Genomic DNA, 21,468 nt, shown 5'->3' on the forward strand with positions numbered 1-21,468 from the left:
TTAGTTCTGGTAACACCCCAGTGATGTGCTGTTCTTGCAAGCTGATTTCCAGAGAGATAGATTTTCCAGTTTTCTTTACATTTATGTTCTGCAAGCAGCTACTTCTAGTGACTCTCTTGTATCATTACCCAAATTTCTCTGCCTTCTAAAATTAAAGACCAAATTTTAAAAAAGTTAATTACCATTAATCTTCCATTTTTTTAAGCCTTTGTTAGTTTTTCTTGCTTTTGTTCTAATACTCATCTTCCCGAGAATGGTCATCTGCTTAGTAGATTACAGGCAAAAATCCAACACACCAAATTCTTCTGTTACAACCAGCATTCCCACTTCCAATGAAAAGTAAACCAGTTTTCTGTATCCTCTTGTGTGCTTTTGCCACCCTGGAAACAAAATCATTCTCCCAGAGTTAGCTTACCTGCTCAAACATGAAGGCAAATTCCACCCCATCTTTGGGAACATTCTCAATATCCAAGAAGCAATATAGCTTAAAATACAGTTGCCACTGTCCTTCCTCCTCTTCTTCTTCAGAGCCAGCAAGTCTGTAAGATAGAAAAGAAAATGAGAAGGGAAAAAAACAGTAAGGAGAAATACAATGGTACTGTAATGTCCACAGGGCAACTACAATCTGAAGGTAATCCTGGGTTCTGAAATCCAGTGTTACATCCAACTAGGAATTAAAGGTTTTATGAAACATTCTTTTACCTCTCAAACTTGGCCAGGATATCAGCCACAATCACCCGACTCTCCACAGCACGGTCAACCTGCTGATTATGTTCAAAGAGTGCAAACATGTTCCGGCTGTCCTCCATTGCCAACCCTCGGATCAGCTTTTCAACCACCTGCAAAATCAGACACATCACACAGTAGGCATCACTCCTCCTTTCACAATAAAGAATCAGTACCTCTTCAGGATACCTATCATTTCATACATCTCCATCACATTTCTCCCTTTATTACCATGTTTTCAGATTAAACAATTCTAACCCTAAAAGATCATTCCCTGCAATGAAGTCATTACTTATATTTGATCGTCCTCACTTTTCTTCTCTGAATCTTCTCAATCTTCATGACCCTTTCAAGGACAGGGGAATTAGAATTCTGCACAAGATATAGGCACATACTGTATTCATATGTCATGATGACAGTCTCAGTTCCTCTAGTAACAATTCCACTTTTTCTTCTGTTTAGCACTAATGTTTTCACAGACATGAGTACTGCAACCTGGAATCCTGCTTGTGACCTGCTAATGATTAAGTTATCCCTCTCAGAAGGATTCCATTATGAACTGGACTCTCCCCTTGTCCACTTGTCCAGAAAACTCTGTTTAGCAAGTCCTCAGACAAAGGGCAGAACACCAGAAGTGTTTAGATTTTGCAGCACGGTTGTCAGTCAGGTGATATTCTACAACCTGGGCACTAGCCTTGTAGAATATGCTGAACATTCCCCAAACATATAGCAAAAAAAGCTGTAATTAAAAAAAAAAAAAAAAGATAAATTGGAAATGAAGGGGGAAAGGGTGTCCCTTCAACAGATCCACTCTCCAGACACAGACGTGCTCACATCTGGTTAATGCTACTCATGCATTACCTCCCCGGCGCTGGTGTGGGAGTTGATGGTTATTTTGCAGGAGCCACCACCATGGCAATACACTGTTGTGGTCATTTCCTCACGGGTGAGGAGAGCCTGTATTTCCTCCTGGGAGGGCACAAACTCCCTCGTCTTTGTTCTCTTCAGGGAATCGCTTATGAACTGTGCATACCTGTCTATTTCTGAGTCTGGAAAGAGGTCTTTTACCCTAATTGTAAAGAGAAGCAAAAAAACCCCATTACACAGTAAACAATACATTACCCTAAAAATTAGACTACTGCAAGTAAAGAGTTTGGTAGAGAGGCTGATGTCAAGTGCAACCACACAAAAACCAAGCTCATTTCCTAAACCATACATACTAGTCATTTCAAAGTAACTTCAGTGCCATTTCTCAGCAATGCATGAAATAAGCAGTTCAAATTTTCAGGAGTTTAGTGACAGCTGAAGATAGCAGGATTGACTAGCTGAATTTACAAAACTGAGAATAAAAACTATGAAACCAAATGTAAACTTTTTTCATTTATTCTTAATGGTTTTGCTTTTTTTTTTTATTTACTGGCTGTGTTTTAGCCAGTTTTACAGTATGCTTGAGAATTAAGAAGATAGAAAGCAGATGCCTGTACATGGTTTTCTTCCCTCCAAGGCCAGCAGGTCTAAGTATAACATTATCTGCAACTCCAGTGATAAAACAATGAAATGCCTACACAGAGTATTCTTCAGCATCTCAGACCCAGGCCCTGGATGTAGGTATTTGGTGTATTGACAAAATCTCATCTCACTCTTTCAAAAATCCGTTCCTAGCCTGGAAGAAATGAAATAGATTTTATTGACCTTTTTCATTATTAAGAATGGAGCGAGGCTACACGGCTGCAGCTCAGCCCCAGAGCATATTGCTTTGTAAAGCTGCATTAGATGCTGAAGATGAGTTGGGAAGAAATGTAACTGATTTAATTCACGAAAATGGGAGGTTAAAACAGATTAAAAATAAAAATTGCAAGCATTACGTGCTTAATTCAACAAACCTTGGAAAATTATAAATTGGATTTACAGTGTCTCTCCTACTCCATAGTATGCTTTTTGCCTGTGCAAGGTAGTATGTATTTCCTTGAGTATGAAAGTACAGTCCCTCACCTTTCCTGCAGGGTGATAATGTTTATATGGACATTAGTAAGCAGCAGGTCATCAGCTGTAAACCCACTGCAACACAGTCTCATGGTATTCTGTTTGAGTAACTCACATTCCACATCCTTCTGGCACAACAGACGGGTGACAAGGGGGGGGAGTCTGAATACACAGAACAGCTGGTGGCAAGAACTGTGCAATGGTAGGAGGCTGGAACACCACAGGAAGATGTTTGCACAGCAAGAGGGTGAGACAGGTAACTACAACAGGCAGCAAAGATCAGCAGAGTAAACGGAAACAGGCTGCAAATGGAAGGGACATTTACCTTCGGAGGTGGAACTTGAGGTAGCGCAGGATCCCTCTGCTGGGCAGGAAAGTGCAGCTCATACATGTCATCAGCTGCCAGTGGTGCAGGTTCCCAGCACTGTTGGGATGTGGCATGTGGTTGGTTTGCTTGATGAGCTGACAGTACACCTCATCACGAAGGGGCTTTAAATCATGGCAGGTCTGCAGGATGCCTTGGATAATGGGTATGGGGTCAGACACTGTCTCGATTTCCTGAAGGGAGTTAAAGATCTTCACTGCTTCATCCTGTAAGCTGCTGTAACCCTTCTCTTGTTGCACTGGGGAACAATCACAAAGGTGACAAGAGATGAGCATCTCCCTCATTTTCTACTGGCCCAGCAGCACTACAATTAACTATACTAATCTGTCACAGAAGAACAGCAACCTGAGCATTAGCTCATATCCTGAACTTAAACTTATAGTTGAAGTTTATTAATGCTTCCTTTCAAAATGCTCAAATGCAGTTTTAATTAGTATTTGCTAACATCTGATTTGGCACCACTGCCAATCTATTTCTGCATATACTGTGCAGAAAAGCAGAGTCATGTTTTAATGGAAATGAGCACTGAAATCTAGTTCAGGCTTCAGTGTCTGCAACTGAGGTACCTGAATGCAGCCATTCAAGCCTGACCTGTGTAATTCCAAAATTCTGTGTTGTGCCTGTATTAGCTTTGACCCCTGAGCCAACACAGAACTTAGGCAAATTGCTGTACCACAAATGCAACTTATAGCTATTGTTTAGATTTAAAATGCTTAGACCAAAACTTCAGTTTTTTGAGCACCTAAATGTCTGCTTTTTGAACTGCTCAGATACGTGTGATACCATTCAGATGCAGGCTTGCATTCTCCTTTGCCCATCTCTGGGGCTTTAGGTCCTTCTGAATCTCCTGTACAGCAATTGCTTCCCCAGTGGCCATGTATTAACTGTACAATACAGACACAGCTCTATACAGTAAGTTCCACAGTGTAAGTGCTTGCTCTGTAATTTTTCTGTATTTCAGAATTTATTTTTTCTGTGCTTTTAATCTGCCATGTAATTAGATCCTTGTGACAGACAGCAAGCAGCTAATACCCTTTCACTTTCTCCTTGACAATATTCTGGCCCTAAAAACTTCATTTTGTGGCTGAAGAATTCTGCCCTCTATTAAGTCACTTAATTGTAGGCAAGTTCTTCTGTACTTTTGATCATCTTTAGGCAGGTTTTTACATCTCCTGTATCTTTGATGAGATGTAGAAGGCAAAACTGTATCCTGTACTCAAGATGCAGGTGCATGATATATCAATACAGCTGCACAAAGACTTTATTTTTCCTTTTCTAAGCTTTCAAAACCTCACGTTAGCCGTTTTGTTTCTGTACTCACCACTAGAGTTCACATTTTCATAAAGCTATGTAAATTGATGTTCACTTTCCTAAGCACAGCTAGATCACTACCTATGTGGCAGACTGATTTTCCTATATACATTGCTTTGATGGAAATTAATTTCTTAAAAGATTCTGTGACTCAGTCACTCCACATGAGACGCGCTTCTATAGTTCTTCACCAGCTTTCAGTTTCAATATGTCAAACAGTCTGTAATCATCAGCAAATCACTTTGGTTTTCTGGTGGCCCATCACTCTAGCTCTTTCATGTTTCTGACGCATTTGAGAAAAAGGATTCGTTTAGTCTGGTTTTACAGCACCTTCTGTAGAAACACTACCCCACTGCCAGCTGCAAGATGTAATCCTGCTACAGTATTTCCACTGGAGCCACTCGCAACCCAGTTGTGGCTAAAGGATCACAGCCTGCATGTCCCCTGGATGAATGATAAACTATCTGCCCCCATTTACTTTAAGATTCAGTGTTCCCATGATGAGAGGCAGTGGACACAGAACACACTCCAGAGAAGACAGGGAGAGAGAAAGGGACTGCTCCCTCCCCGAACCCTGTGGGCTTCACTGCCCCAAACAGACTTCACCTGCACAGAGAGAGCTTACAGGCCCATTTTGTGGTGCTCAGGCTCCTCAGTGACCCTCCAAATGTGAGAGGATTCTGTCACTTGGGTAAAATACTTACAGTTGACACTAACATCTCCATAGGGTAGTGGGAGCAGGGGGGAATGCAAGGGGTGCTGGGTGTATCGCAAGATTGGGTTCCTCCTATACGTCTGTTCCACTACTTCAAAGTTTGTGCTGTTTTCCTGGAAAAGAAAGAAAAAATAATTATCCTCAAATATGCACAGTCCTTGGCAGGATGCCCTTATACATTTAGGTTCAAGCTCAACCACCTTTGTCTAAATTTCTGGAGGTGCCATGGGGTACTAAGCTATCAAAGCATAATCCATATCTAAAAATTACCCTGTACATTATTTCTGAAAATTAAACACAAGAACAGCCACGCTACATCATCCCACAGGTCACCAAGCACAGAATCTTGCCTTCAAGCGTGGCTTGTGTAATACATATGGCATGATCCCTCTCTCCTATATCCTTCAAGCTTTTAACAGGATAGGGTTAATGGACTTTCTGACCACAGATCAACCATTTTCAGTGTGTAATAATGAGCCTGTTCTCAACTTGTCAGGTTGTACTACATGTGTTTACAGGAGGAACAACCAAAATGCTCCATGGTGTTCAAAATCCAGGCCTGTCACTATCATACACACTGGATCACACTCTTCTGCATTTTGTCCTATACTCCTTCCCTAACAATACATTATGTTCCATTTGTCCTTGAACCCTGAGCTGAAGTTTTCCAAGATTCTCTACAATCAATCAGTCCCCGCTCTTTCTTCCTAAATATGAACTAGTTAATTGCATGTAGTTTAGAGGTCATCACGAACACGTTTCTTCCGAAATATGCTATGGTGGGTCTTCTTAAATGATTCTAGGTTTATTTGCCAAAGTTTCTGGCAAGTTTCTTTTCAAAAATTACTCCTGTAGTACAATTTCTGCTATTTTGAAGGATATTGTCTTTCCACCCTTTACTCTGATGTTTAACCATACAAGCCTAAGGTATGAAGAGAACTTTAGGGTACCTCAAAGTCAGATGGCTGGTAGGAATGGATTTTTTTCTATTTGTGTCTGGAGGATGCTTAGGAGTGGAAAGGATGGAGCAGAGATTTGCAAATACTTGATGGTTCTGTATGCAATTTTTAACTGCACAGAGTCATAGTCCAGACTTACGCATATCAAAATAAAATTCATAATAACAAAATAAATAATAACAAAAAAATCATAATAACAAAGTAACAAAATAAAATTTATGTAATACTTGATTTATTTTTTTTTGTTGCACAGTTGTGTACGTTTAATTTTTTACTCTTTTTCATTTTCCCCTTAAGACAGCAACCCCATTTTGTGCCACATTCTCAGCAGTGACTGGGTTAGGCCAGTGGTGTCTAGCTGCTCCCAGCTCATGTGGGAATTAGCAGGATGCCACCTACCCTGATGTCACGAATGAGCTGCTGGGTAGGTGTTTCTATGGGAACTTTGCTGTCAATGACACCCTGAATGGCAGAGGCCCAGCGCATGGCTTCATTCAGCAGCTTCGTGTACAGTCTGTACGAGTGCTTTCGCCCATGGACGATGATGTTCCAGTAGCCTGGGGAGAAACAAAGGTGGAAGGTGAAACCAGCTTCCATATCATGTAGTTGACTAGAGGTCAGCAAACGTGACATCCACCTACAAGAAGGGCAAGAAGGAGAATCTGGGGAACTACAGGTCCATCAGTCCGGGCTCAATACCGGGGAAGGATATGGAGCAGATAAAGGTATGGAGCAGGGTGTCAAAGGACAGCAATGGAGCCAGAGAAGGGCCTGGGGCACAAGTCCTGTGAGGAGCAGCTGAGGGAGCTGGGGGTGTTCAACCTGGAGAAAATAAGGCTCAGGGGGGGCCTTATTACTATCTCCAACTACCTGAAAGGACCTGTAGCCAGGTAGGGGTCTGTCCCTTCTCCCAAGCAACAAGCAATAGGACAAGAGGAAAGGGTTGTCAACAGACCGTCCAGGAAAGTGGTTGAGTCATCACCCCTGGAGGCATTTAAGAAATGTGTAGATGTGGCACTTAGGGACATGGCTTAGTGGTGGACTTGACAATGTTAGACTAATGGTTGGACTTAATTATTAAGAGATCACTGATTCTCTTAATAATCAAAGCCTGTAGCTTGTGGCTAAAGAAAACCCTTGCTGCTTTGATAACAACATATGGTGTGTCTGGTTAAAATCCACTAGGTAGACATTAACATCCCCATTCCCAAAATATATTTATCAATAGGAAAGTCCCAATCCAGACTGGCACAAAGACAGCTTTCCAAGATGCAAGTCTCTTGCAGTGTAACCTGACTACCTGCCTGCCAACCAGGCAGCTCACTTTCACAGACATCATTTGGGCTACACTGTCCTGTTAATCACTTGGAAAATGACCGCTCTACACACAGCATCCAGTCAGACTGCCAAATCAACTCCCAGAACTTTAAAAAATATGTGTTTGACAACCTGAGAGAACACGTCAAGGTGATGGCAATTCTATCTGCTAAAGGCAGCCCTAGACATCTGCTGATACCAAAAATGTGGACAATTTCTTGTGAATGAGCAGAATAAATTTCCTCTCATCTCATTTCACTAAATACTTCCAGCTTCTAGCCCCTTTAAAAGGTATCCCAAGCAACTCCAGTACTCAGATGTCCAGTATTTCAAGTCTTTTTCTAAGGTTCACAATCTCTGTAAGGGGGATTCACCCTTTACTCCATAATCTGGGTTCCCTTCCAAACTCCTAAGGCAGGCAATGGAGGATCATGCCAGATCCTGCCTTCCTGGAATTCCATCACATTGCACAGAAATCAAACACAGGCCTTTGTCATCTTTTGTTTCTATCAAGCTGAGTGATGCTATAACAAAGCCTTACAGTGTATGGGATAGCTGCTATTTAAGAGGTTAGCACTGACCCCAGAGACAAATGTAGGTCATGCTACAAGGTGACAGTTCTGGAGATATACCAATAATTAGTGTCAACTACAGGAACTCACACCTATTACCCTGCTTGGGGAACACTGAGGTAAGTAAGCAGTGACTCTACTCAGCGAGAAACACCAGCACTGTGTACCTCTGTCAGGTGTGAGACACTTACAGTCACTTGCACACTGTTCCCTGTCTCTTTGCAAATCTCTTACAGTTTCCACGGGCGGAGATGTTTGCAGCCAGACACAAAGCCTCAGACGACACCAAGATAACTGCCTTCTCAACACAACACACCACTGCAGTCCTGCACCATCCCCTCTTCAGGAACTGCACACCTGGAGTCTGCTCTTCACCACTTTCTCCCTCTCACCTGTGTCTTTGAAGACCCTCTCGTCGGGCTGCACTACGGAGCAGAGGCTGTTGAGCACGAGCGTCCCCAGCTTGGCAGCCGTGCGCTCGGATGACTTGTAGTAGTCAAGGGCAGTGTTGGTCAGAACAAACCAGCGCTTCTTCATCTTCAGAGAGGACATCTTGTTGCTGCTCTGAACCTCCTTATGAAGCCAGCCTAGCACAGAAACGCAAACATGTCACTACGTGCATTTCTTGCTCTCATGGGCAGGACAAATAATTTCACTGTCATTTTAGATTTGTCGCAAAAAAAAGAAAAAAAATTAAAAAGATCAAGAAAATTCAATACTTTAACAGAAAAAAATTACAGCCTGCACTGCTAAAGCTGTCAAAAAGACAGTTTTCTACTCAGAGGTGTAAAAAGCAATGTCCACCCACAAGGCAGAATGTTCAAAAAACGTGGGACTGAAACAAGAGGCTCCATATAAAGAGAAGACAGAGACAGACCTTCCTGAATATATGCCTTTGTGGCTGCACTGCTGTCACACAGACATCTTATTATGAAGAGCAGAGCATACACTGACTTTGCAAAGGATCATTCCTTTTTAACTAATGAACACCACCAGGTAAAAGGAACTGTTGCCTTGCAATTAAGTATTTTGAAGTCAAGGCACTAAAACTGTTGTCAGATGTCAGTCTCCTTTGTATCATTCCATCTCCTTGAAGTTTTTACAACTCAGGTCAAAGGCTTTTGCCACATTTTGGTGATCCTTTTCTTCCTGTCCTTCTGCCTTGCCACAACCACTGTCAGACCTTTATTCCTTCACAGACATTTCTGGAAGATGCAAGGCAATTTGCTCATGCACTTGCTTTCCACAGACTGGATCATAAGTGTCTTCATACATTTCAGACCATGTGATGAGCTCAAAGTATAGAGGAAATTTAAAAATATTTAAGATAAATGGGGGAATATTTTGCAATATATATGTGATGCTTACTCATGCTCTGCCATCTTCAACTAAGCTCTGACTAAAAACGTAATTTAAACCTTTTGCTCAACCTCAGAGAATTTTTCTCACCTCAGAGAAATGATTGTGGTATGTTTACCACAATCAGGTTAGTTAGCTTAGCTGAGGACAGCAGCAATCCCACAAAGATCTCTCTCCCTCCCTCTCTATATGACAGGTGTCAGAAGGAACTGAGCTGACAACAAAAGCCACAGTGTCATGTTATAGTCCATCTAAGCCAGCTGCTCCTCATCAGCAGCCACGCTCTTTCCTATTCCCTGATGGCATTTACTGGACATGTTTAAATAGGCTAGAACTACCATCAAAAAATTAAACATATGAAGTACTTATTTTTTTCCACCTGCCAGGGAATTACATAAAAGCCAGGGCTAGCACACATGTGATGTGGCAAGCAGCAGGCAGGAAGCTGGAGGGGGGCAGAGAATGGCAGTGTTTGGGGAGCTGCTAATCCCAAGTCAGCAACAATCAAATCTCCCTGTCAGACTATAAGCAGAAGATGAGTTTCACATGTAATTGCATGTATTTCCTTTCACCTCTCACAAGGAATTCCTGGCCATCGACCTTGGATTCGCCTTTTGGTTTCTGCAGCAGGGAGATCCAGTGATGCATCTCCTCAGGAGTGTCACTGTTGCAGTGAATCACGCGATTGGCTGTGATGATCACAAAAGAATTCGGTCTGCCAGAAAACAAAAGCATTAAAATTAGTCATAACCATGCAAATAACTCACAGCACACCCAAAGTCATTTTACCTTCCCGTAAACAGAGAATTTGAAAAGTAGAATGCAAGTACGAAGCAAAAGGTGCAATGAAGCTCTGTTAGAAAAATGCATAAACCTATGCAAGATAAAAATAAGCTCCATAAAAATGTTGGTGGAGAATAAGCATTCTCCTCAGAATTTGTTTAACATTGCTTCAAACATTGATACTCCAGTAAAAGCATACCTCAGCACATACATAAACAAATTTTGACTGTTCAGCTTACTATTTGTTCCTAGTTTTCACTGCTACACAGATTACTTATGAGGAGTACAGGCTGAGAACTGCCTAAAATGTTTTGATCAATGAAATCCTAGTTCACTTCTGAAATGAATTTTCTGAACTAGTAACTACGAAGTCCTAGCAACCTGTGTAAGGAAAAAAAGCCCAGACCACAGAGGTAAGTAACTTAATAGCTAATATTTTACTTCAGCACTGTGGTATCTTTGCCCTGGCTGAACCTGCTAACATGTGGGAAATAATTAAATGTTAACATAAAGTGATATGAAAAGTCCCATCATCTCTTCTCTGAAACTAACTAAAGGTCTGTGCTCTGTTGCATGGAAAAGATACCAAGAATAACACAGATTTGTAAATTCATCCATTATTCTTCCACAATGCTGTTTCTTTCCCCTACATTTACAAGATTAACTCAAAGTTACTCTGTTGAAAAAATGGAAGTGTTGCTTTTGCTGGACATATTTGATCAGTGCTGATAACAGGTAATTTTTTAGCATCGAGATTATGCTGTTTTCACTTTAGGAGTTGAAGGAGAAACTTTGACTTGAAGACAATACGTATATGGACTTCATGCCTATGAAGTGACATTGCTTGAAACAAGCTGAAGATTTCAGCTATGTTTATTTGTTTGGAGAAAAGATCTAGGAGTTTAAACAAATACAAACCCCACAGGAAACCTGGACCTACCCACAAAAATACTGTAGGGAGTTTCTGATTTAAGGGATGGTCAGATTGCTGTACGTACCTATCAGGATTGTCTGAGGCACAGACAGAGTCAATAAGCCCAACATCCAGGGTTCCCTGTAGCATGAAGAAGACACAGATTCCATTTTAGATTACAGGCATCCTCCTTTGTGAATAGGATTGGAATTGAAACCATTCCTCTGAATTCCAATAGCTTGAGTACAAATGAACATACAAGAAAGGCACAAGTGAGTCATCTTTGCTCCCTAAACAGCATAAGATGTGCAAGGGCTTCACAGGACTGGAGGAAAAACAGTTACAAGTTTCCAGAGAGTATCATGAAGGTCTGAAATAACCTTAGCTATTATCTCTGTACTGGCAAAATACGTAAATACACCGTTCTTCCCAACTGCTATCTTCTGTCTGGAATAACTGTGACCCAGACTAGCCCCATCCAAAGACATTTTATCCGAATGAGGCAGCCTCCCTCTTCTCCTCCAACCAAAAAGAGCTATCTGTGATCAAGCTGAGCAACCCACCAAAAGCACCATGTTCCCCACTGCTTACCCTCTTTGCTATCAGCTTTGCTGTTTCTTTCTAATTACTGTCCAACTTTCTTATACTGCTCATGAAGTACAGCAGTGCATGTGCTGGGAAAACATGCACAAATAGTTAAACACAGTGGGCTCCAAGCATGCCCACAGGCTGGTTGCACAGTAACTCACCACAGCATTCTTTGGATTGGCCTGTTCATCCTGCATTTCCCTCAGCTGCTGTGCTGTAGCACTGTGCACTCGGCTCAGGACATTAAACCAACCGCTGCCAATCAAAACAGAATCAGAATTAAACTTTCGGTAGTGAAACTGGCTTGAGAACACGATCAAGGAACCTGGAAAGACGCCACTGGGAAAATTTCTTCATTCACAATTTCCTGAGTACTATGCCACAAAATATCTCTTGGGCTGATCATACCAGATCCTAATGTCTTCCTTCCTCCTTATTTATCCATGAAAATTCTGTGCACGTTCTTCAACCCACTGACAGCTGCTCCTGCAAAATCCAGTTTTTCTACTTGTTATTCAAGGAACTGTAAATAGGCAGTGGCTATACAGGGAGCCCATGCCAGCAGACTGAGAAGAGCATACAGTACTTGTAAAAACAGGGTTTGTTGGGAATCTTCCTGGACTAGAATCTTAGAGACGCCTGGGAGCCTTCTTGATTAGTCTCTCTCTGATCTGCTAATAAACTCGAAAGTCATGTGGCTGGCAATTAATCATGGGTTTGTTTATAAGTGAATCTGGAGTTAAGTTTTTTGCCTGTGAAAGGGCTTCTCCTACAGACGTATCTGGAGGCTAATTGCTGTTGCAGAAAAAGCAGATTCTTATCTGCAGCTTCCAGTGAGATCAGCAAACATCTATACTTCATGGAGGATTCTCAGACTGGATACTCTATGACATCTGCTTATCTGCCCTTTGCTACTGCGAGTGGTGGTGCTTTCTTCTCCCTCAGAACAGAGACTGACAGGGCATAGACAGAGGCCACATTTGGTTCACACTTGTCCTAACAATTCTGCAGTGTTATCTTAGGGCATGCCTACTGCAGTTGTGGAAGTTCTGGGCTAAGAAGTTATTGTTCCTTCTGCTACCGGTCCCCTAAATTCACCTGTTTCTTGTCCATGTGGCTGTTCTTCAGTCAATTTCTGTTAAACTGCAATTCTTCCCCCTTTCTTTCCATACACCAAACAAAACAATAATATTCCCTAAATAACTTCACAGAATCAGTAGATCAGAGAAACAGTTACACTGTCAGGGCTGAGACAGCAGAAACCTCAGCAAAAGTGGTAGAAGAGGGAAGACCTGAGTGGCTGGGGACAGTAACCTCTTAACTTGGCTTTGCACAGCCAGGACAGGTTGTCCAACCTGCCCTTAAACAACTGATTCCCACTGTCTGGCCAGGATGCCAAGAAGGAAGGACATGAGTCACTTGTTTGCTTTGCACTGGGAAGATTTTATCAGATGACACTACAGACTCTGATAAGCTGCAGCCTTTTTTCTGTCTCCTGGACAAAACCCAGCTGCTCTCGCAATCATTTACAGACAACATGAATAGACTTTTTGTTTGATTCAAGATTCCATTAAATAAATAAATCAGCCATTAGATGTTCCAGTTTATATTAAGGTTTGTGTGTCTGCTGAAGTAACCCTTGAATTCAGCATGCTCACAGCCACATGAGAGGCTGGCAGTCCTGTGACTGGCAGGCTGAACCACAACCTCGGTAGCTGTAACATCAAGTCCCCAAAGTAGGTGGGGTACGTCCCAGGAAGCCCGAAATGGCGCTCTGGAACAAATCCCCCCCTTTTCTCCAGCAAAAGGGAATTTATTATGTTTCTCAAACTCTCCCATGAGTACCTGGGTCAGACCTGCACTGAATGAACAAACCTAACAGAACTCCCTGTTGTACCTGGCATCTTCTGGTGACTCTGCAACAATGTGGTAAACTCGGTCTTCTGTCACAATGTCCAAGGCATTCTCCTTTTCATGAATATCCACAATCTCTCTGGAACACAAGAAAGCACAAGAGCCAAAGCTAAAAACCTTTCACAGGCCTGAATTCCATCTGGTCGGTTCTTTCACATCATGCCCTTCCACTACACAGAAGGGAAATCACTTGTTCAGATGGCTTGTAACTCTGACAGAAATACAAAATTCAGCCAATATACATCAAGATGTTTTAAAAGATTTGTACAGTTAAAAACCAAAGCTTAAGGCATTACATGGATTTTCAAGACACCAGCAGACTAAATGGAATAAGAGAGAAAAGGGAGGTTGATACAGAGATCTGCTCACAAAGGCAGGTGTGCCATTCTTTTTAGCATTTTACAGGTCCACATAATGCTAATAGGTGACCAGTTTGTCCTTTCTTACAGCAGGAGCTGAGGAATTGACTATGGCAGCAGAAAGAGCATTCAGGACTCAGGAAAAGGCACAGTACATGCTGCCAAATTCAAATCCCGCTGTGAGCTTCATAATACCTCTGTGAAATGCCTGGAGAAGCCAGAAAACAGATGGAGTCTGGGTAGGAGAGAATGCATGGGGTATGTACTTAATTAGCCCCTCCTGGTCTGGCTCCATCCATGGCTTGGAAAGAGCTTCTGCTGGATTACGAAATGCAAGACTAGGAAAAGAACTATCAAGTAATTGCAGACTCCCTCCAGAGTAAAACTAGATGCTGTAATTGTCTTTTCCTTCCTTTGTTTCTGATTCTCCAAGCACCATGGGAGATATGCAGGCCGATGAACAGCAGAACTGGACCCTTCACTACTGGTTTAGAGAGCGAATACTAGGGACCAAAGGGATTTATTTTTGCACTCACTTTGCCCTTCTGATATCAATAGTCCCCTTCAGCTTTTCCTCACTATCATTCTCAAAGTACATCAGCTTGGATTCTCGAAGCACAAACCAGCGGCGCTTCCAGTTGCGGCGTGAAAGCGTTGACATTCCTCCGCCTTTTTTGTAGAGCCAGCCTGACTTCAGGGCCTCCTGCTTGGTGCGGAACCACATGAAGGCCTCGTTCTTCAGGACACACCAGCGCCGCCGCCACGGGTTCATGAGACCTCCTGCAAAGTGAGGGAGCAAAATTTCAGCAGACGTGCAACAGGGGCCATGCTTCCACTCTGATCCTGCTCCTGGGCAGGAGCAGTTGCCACCTCAGTTCCTACATGAAACAAAGGAACTGAAGGAGACAAAGTTATGCTTAACTTCAGACATAGAAAAAACAGAACAAAGCTAGTGAAACAAAAGCAAAATATAGAAATATATGCACTACTCAAGTATTTTTGTTCTGACTTCAGTTTTGTAGCTGAGAATGAATCATTTAAGCCCATACCAAGTAGGAACAATCAGGTCTCAGTGGCAAACATATCCCTGACACCCAGCTCCTATCTCTTTATTTGTTGTTTTAAATAAGAAGAAGAAAAGAGGAGAATAAACTGAGAACTAAGAGTAAATAAAGATGATGATTCTGGACAAACGGAAGAGGAAATCAGGTTTCCGGGATCCCATCCATCCACAGTTTTGGCAAAATCCACTTACCCTTCATGTAGAGATAACTGTGAAAATAGGGCGGCCCTGAGCCATTGAAGATAGTGACTCGTCCATTACAAAACTCTTCATCTGTATCAATGTAAACATCCACTTCTTCTTCACTGTCCAGAAACTAAAGAAAAAAGAAGAGATACAGGCTACTTGGGTTCTCCTGGTCACAGGAGGACTGGAGCAATTAACAGGGTTACAGAGGCCACATGATCAGAAGGTGCAAAACTATACATAGGCCCTTTGCTAAAAAAGCACTGTGGTAAAAGTAGAGGCTTGACAGCTTATCCATTAATGCCTAAAGCAAGAGCACGGAATTTTCATACCTGAAAGGAGAGAAGTGGACATGGCTAGAAAGCTCCAGTTCCCTGCAGTAACAAAACTTCCTGACTCAAGGCAGAGCCCACCTTGCAAAATCTAATTTGATGGCATTAAGAGAGAATTTTTCATTTTGGAGAAGTTTACTGATTTTTCTGGCAGAAAGGCCACAATGCCAGACAAGACTGAATAGTGATTTAACCCCAGCAAGGAAAATACTTTCTTTGGGTTGATTAGGAGAAAATGCACAGTCCAGGATAACTGAACTCTAAAAATATCAATCTGAATTACTGAAATAATAGTACAGAATTTACTCATCTCTGTTCTCCAACTAGATAAAGGCCTTCAGCCATAAGAAAGTACTTCATACACAAAATAATTTCCTTTACCTTAAATACAATTTCCTTTGATTTGCTTTATTAATTTAATACTAATGAAGGCAGTTCCTTAGATCTTTTCCTTCCTCAAACGCATGTTGCTTCTTTTCATTTTCCCTTCTCTCTTCTTTCTGTGACCCCTTCGTGCTCCTCTTTTGTCTCATCCCTGGTCCACTCATTCATTCTCTCCCTTGGCATTAGGTTTCAAAAACCAGGTAGCCTTGGAACAGCAGCTACTGATGGGATCTTGCCTCAGCTGTGGTTATCTCTTCCTGTGGCTCACACTATGACAAAGTATCAACTGGCTTTTTCATTAGACTTACTCACTGAGGAGCACAATAAAACCCTCCACTTCTCTTTGCATTTTAAGAAGAGTGGTAGGAACCAGCCTAAGCTGTGACAGAATGATTCATCATTTGAATATTACCTGACTGATTTTCTGCCCACAGAGAAGGTACCTTTACTCAAGCAGATCAAATCATAACAAATTCTGATGGCTGGCAGCTGACATTAGGGAAACGCAAACAAGAAAATCATGCAACCTTTTAAGAAAAGTCACAATCTGTCATTGGAAAAGCATACTGAAGGAAGTAAATGGAATTCCTAAAAATAAAATAAAAATTCAATAGTTTTCTAAAAGATATTTTGTATTTCAAGTGTCTCTTCTCAGGATGTCATTTATTGGAAGTATTTTTGTGGCTGTCATTGGCTTCACACCTGAACACCTCACAATCTTATGTGGGCTTTGACATCCTGTTCTGTAAGGGGGTTTATCATTGCGTTATTAAGCAGCTTGAGGGCACTCAGGCCTGAGGGCACTCAGGAAGTCCAGAGCCAGCGTGGGATCTAAGCTGAGATACTACAAGTGCAAGGCCAATAGCCCAGCTTTACCACCCTGTCATTGTCCCTGCAGCAGGATTAAAAATGGTTCAGTGATGTTGGCTGTGTGCACTGGGACCCAGCCCGATCAGCACAGTAATTTCTTCCAGCTTTAGAATAGCTTAACTTGTACACAGCAGCTGAAAATAAACCCTCGACTCTGAACAGAACAAGAGAAGTTTTAGTGATGGAGACCTATCAAACCACAGCCTTTTCCATTTTTTCTTGTCACTGCACACTGGAACCTTAGGCCCCTTCTGTGAAATCTCTCTAAGGTAGACCATATACCTACAAAATACCAGTTGTCTGCTTTCCTTCCTCCTAAAGGGTGTTATATTAACACATGGCGATGGAAACCATCTAAAATAGGTACACATGTACTAGCTTGTGTGCCAGCAGACACCAGACAATCACAAGCCCTCTGGCCTTCAGCCTATGACTGTTCCCTTTTATTCAAGCTGATTATTGATGTAAGATAGAGTTATATATCAGTAACTATACCCAGAGTGAACAGGCAGACAGTAAGAAGGCAAAGATGTTATAAACATCAACAAAGCCACACTAATATCCAGAAAGGTGAAGGGAGGGAGTCTCACCGAGTCCAGGCTGCCACGATTGGAGTCCAGGCTGGTACCATGGGAGTGTCTCAAACCCTCTTCATCATTCAGAGGCTCAGCTGAGGCGTTACCTGCATCTCCATAGCCATCAAACTCCTCATGGTCGTAGTCGGACTCCACATCTGGGGGGGAAGTGTAAATGGGCTCTCCTCCCTCTCCACTGTTACTCCTCTGTGTGTCGGAGACAGTGCTGTAAACGCTTTCTGCTGGGCCAGATAAGGCTCTCTGCTCCTTGGGGCTAGTGGTTCTTTCCACAGGCAGTCCTGGAGCAGGGACAGCCTCTCCCACTTCCCTCTGGAGATGCAAAAGGCTTGTGTTTGCAAGTTCCTTTGAGTAGTTACTGCTGTTTCTGGTGCCATGCTGATTCGAGACCACCAAACTGGAAGTTGGCCGTCCATCATCATCGGCATGAAAACCCTCATCGACTTCTTCTTCAGCCAGGGGTGCCACCAGGCTGTAGTCAATGTTGAGTGTCCCCTCACTAGAAAGTGAGTGCTCTAAGTTCTGCACACTTTCATCCAGGTTGCCAAAATCCAGCAACTCCAAGAATTCCTGGGCAACCCTTGACGCCTCTTTTTCTAACCTCTGTATCTCTTCTTCTCGCTGCCGATTGATTTCATTCCTGGTGTCTTCAGAGACGACAGACATGTGATCCTCCTTCTGTTGCTGCAACTTTTCAATCTCCTTCTCCAGCCTTAAGATCTCCTCCATCTGACGTCTCTCTTCTTCTTGCAGGGGAATATCCACCTCCGCAGCGTCTACTGTTTCCACCTTAAAGAATTTTAACAGTGTTAAAGCACTTTCTTCAACCTGTATGTGATCCTTGCCTGGACCTTTCACTCCTCCTGCCTCCTGCGCTTCCCCTGCACTCACCATCTGCAGAAAGATGACTCCAAGCATCCTGCAATTATTCACAGTGTAAAAGCTAAAGGCAGAACTACTGGACCTTCAGGTATGTCCTTTTTCCCAGAAATCTGCCTCCTTTATGAATCATAAAAAGAAGCTCACTGGGTTCAGTGAATTTTTAGAAGAGCCTCTCTATCTGTTGGTCACTGTACACTGCAATTTGGATAAAAGCAGCCCAAAAGTCCATTCTCTCTTTTTAAACTCGCACACATATAGGAGAAAGCAACTATATATGAATACATATATGCACAGACTGCTTAAGAGCTGAAGATTTCCCAGAAATTCATTAAGAGCTCTGGAAATTCCATTGTTTCCTGAAATGGGCATCTGACCATCAGAATCTGGGGCTGGAAGGGAGATGTGCAGGAAGCAGGACTGCATCCACTTAAACCACAGCCCAACAAAACTCCACCCAGAATTTCTTGGCATTCTTTAGGATCACTAGATGGCTGACAGCTGACTGCTGAAGACTCTGTCTTACTCTATTCTCCACACTGATTTCTCGCTGACATGTGATAACTAGAAGATGGAAGATACTGGTTAACTTTCACTGATGTTTAACTGTAAGATAAAGCCACCCTCTCCTCCACAGAGGACGTTGAAAACATACATGAGAGGAAAGATGTACACATGAGAAAAAGCAAAAATAAATTCCAATAGGATTTAATGTACTTCCTGATAGGACTTATGACAATGCAGTCAATATATTGGCCTGTTTAAGCCTTAATCCTTGTTTTCTTTAGTTATCTTGTTCCTTGTTCTCTACCTGACTCTCACATGTTGATGAATGCATTTCTGCGCTCTAATCTGTCATCTCTCCTGAACAAAGATGGTCTGAAACTGGGGAACAAGTGGTATGGGAAGAAAACCAATGGCATACACAGCTATTTTCACACACCTCAGGGTAGGTGGTCTGCTCTTCGGTATGTCAAGTACCAACAATTAGATCAGCTACAAGGGGTTTATTTTAGCCATGGCAGCAGTTGGCTGCACTCTTATTTTGGCTGTTAGAGGCAACAATCCAGCAGAACAGACTGCATCACAATGTAGCACATCACGAGGTTATCTAACAAGCTCAAGCAGTAGAGATAAAAAGAGGATGCTGCGTGTTCAATACGGAAATTTTCAAATAGAACCTATGCAAGCTCATACAAGAGCCTTGAGAAAAGCCCTACCTTGTTAACTCTGTGCACCTCTGCCAAAGCCAAACGCCGGCAGGTTTTGAGTGGACAAAGCCCATTTTCTAAACAGTGTTGCCACAATAACAGTATCAGTATCCAGACAAAGTGGAGGCAATGGAGGACTCTTCACAGACACTCACAAGAAAACATGTGAAAAGAGTAACTGTTGAACGTACCTGGGCCACCTGCAGTAGTGCATTCAGTTGCTCCTTTTCTCTGTCAAAAAGAAAGACATGACGGTCAGAGACGGACCTAGCTCTCCTATGTGAAGTTTTCAGAATTACATGGACACATCATCCTTCCATGAATAAGGTTAAAATGAGGTACTTACTGTAAGACTGATTTAAAAGCTTTTGCAATTTAGTAAAAATCCAGTTCTCTGTGGTTGGCATGACCTTTGTGGATGTAACAGATTTTCCCCATGCACTTAACTTTCAGATCAATTAGAAAATTGGATTAGTTGGAACACACCAGGAAGGACATTGGAAACAGTGACAGAAAGACAAATCAGACTCATTATAAATGTAAACAGAATCTTCTTAAGTACTCTTAAGTCTGTGAATATTAAGGTTGTACGTGTGTAATTGACAGATATCAGGAAACTGTGGTTTTTTTAAACAGAATTATTGCAATACCAGCACTGGATTTGTGTTTTGTTTCGCTTTTACTGTATTAAAGCCCCAACTGGCATAACTTCTCAGAGGCATGCAAAACCCAGTTTATTAGTGGAGACTGTAAGAGTCAGAGTTTGTTCATAAATATGAGCAGAGGAGAAAAACTACCCCATGGTGTGGCATCTCCACCTACATCAAAAAGGCTGTACTCCAAAGAAAGCCGTCACTGTGGCCAGTTTCTCCAGAGTGAGAATGCTACGAGCAACTGAACCAGCAGACAGACAAATGCCAGGGTCATGCTTAGGGAGCAGGAACAGGAATAGGATGCTGCTGGATGGAAGAAAGCTACCACTGCCAGTGGTAACTTTCAAATCCATAACTCAACCCCAGGGAGAACAGGAGGGCAATGATATTTATTTCCCAGGCCTTGCAGATTTTCCCAGCCAAATTCCAAACTGCAGCTGCAAGTCACAGAGTCCTTAAAGCTCTCACTCTAGTGCTCACTCTCTTAAAAAAATCCAGGAAATATTTGTAAAGGAAAGCTGACATAACTGAGATCCAGATGGTTCCAACTCTACTGAAAGATCCCTAGCAGTCATCAGGAGTTAAACAACTGCCTTAAACGATAAGAGGGCTCAAAAGCACAACCATTTTAAAACAAATTAGGAATACCACCTATAATCTACATACTAATTCCTGCAACTGCTCCTCACAGTTTTTAAACCTTTGGTATTTATTGCTGCTTTCTAGTCATCATCAACTGATCTACACTCTTCCTGAAATGTGATACCCAAAACTAGGGACAGTACTCCAAATGAAGTCTTACAAGTGTCAACTGGTACAGAAGTATCAGCACATCTTACAGAAACAATCTGGTTGACAGAGAGCATTTGCTTTCTCCTCTCACACAGCATGACACTGGTGACATGCTCAACTTAGCCTCCAGACCTTGCTCCTGCTGCTGAAGTACACATTCCTCCTCTGCTCCTTGATTATTCCTAACTAAATCTGCGTATGTCTGTTACAAAACTTACCCTGTTTTTCAGATCCTTTCTTTTAACTTGCCAAAATTATCTGAACTGTAATCCTAGGCTATATGCCTACAGCCCCTCAGCAGATGGTTTTATCTGCAAATTTAATAAGGATATTCATATTTCCTCATCCAAATTCTTATGAAAACATTGCACAAGTACCATATCCAGCACATATCATGGAAGAATCCCATTCAAAAGTTCTCTTCTATTTAACAAAAAGCTACTATTGTTTATTAATTAAAATGCAGTAAAAACACAAATCCTAATCCTGCTTCAGGTACTTTTTTCCAAAGCAAATTTCTTTTAGCATCTTAGAATACTGTCACAACATATCAAAACCCTTACCTACCTTTTACCAACCCAAAGTCAAGTTTCCTATCCTCCATGGGTTTTCCCTGTCCAC

At 42.1% G+C, this 21,468-nt stretch overlaps 1 protein-coding gene across 3 annotated transcripts in view; it reads right to left on the bottom strand.

Annotated features, from left to right (window-relative positions):
- LOC103625621 (unconventional myosin-X) overlaps nt 1-21,468 on the bottom strand; it is a 79,593-nt gene that overhangs the window by 9,250 nt on the left and 48,875 nt on the right. For all 3 annotated transcript variants that reach the window (XM_017726651.1, XM_017726657.1, XM_017726661.1), the window contains 15 exons: nt 19,594-19,633; nt 17,310-18,101; nt 15,140-15,263; nt 14,421-14,664; nt 13,509-13,604; nt 11,773-11,866; nt 11,109-11,164; nt 9,900-10,042; nt 8,361-8,555; nt 6,479-6,636; nt 5,110-5,233; nt 3,035-3,332; nt 1,588-1,795; nt 703-839; nt 416-539 (listed from right to left, as the gene is read on the bottom strand). In XM_017726651.1, the coding sequence (XP_017582140.1) occupies nt 416-539; nt 703-839; nt 1,588-1,795; nt 3,035-3,332; nt 5,110-5,233; nt 6,479-6,636; nt 8,361-8,555; nt 9,900-10,042; nt 11,109-11,164; nt 11,773-11,866; nt 13,509-13,604; nt 14,421-14,664; nt 15,140-15,263; nt 17,310-18,101; nt 19,594-19,633 (2,833 nt within the window). The remainder of the gene's footprint in view (nt 1-415; nt 540-702; nt 840-1,587; nt 1,796-3,034; nt 3,333-5,109; nt 5,234-6,478; nt 6,637-8,360; nt 8,556-9,899; nt 10,043-11,108; nt 11,165-11,772; nt 11,867-13,508; nt 13,605-14,420; nt 14,665-15,139; nt 15,264-17,309; nt 18,102-19,593; nt 19,634-21,468) is intronic.

Source organism: Corvus brachyrhynchos, unplaced genomic scaffold, assembly GCF_000691975.1.
Source record: "Corvus brachyrhynchos isolate BGI_N302 unplaced genomic scaffold, ASM69197v1 scaffold490, whole genome shotgun sequence".
Lineage (NCBI taxonomy): Eukaryota > Metazoa > Chordata > Aves > Passeriformes > Corvidae > Corvus > Corvus brachyrhynchos.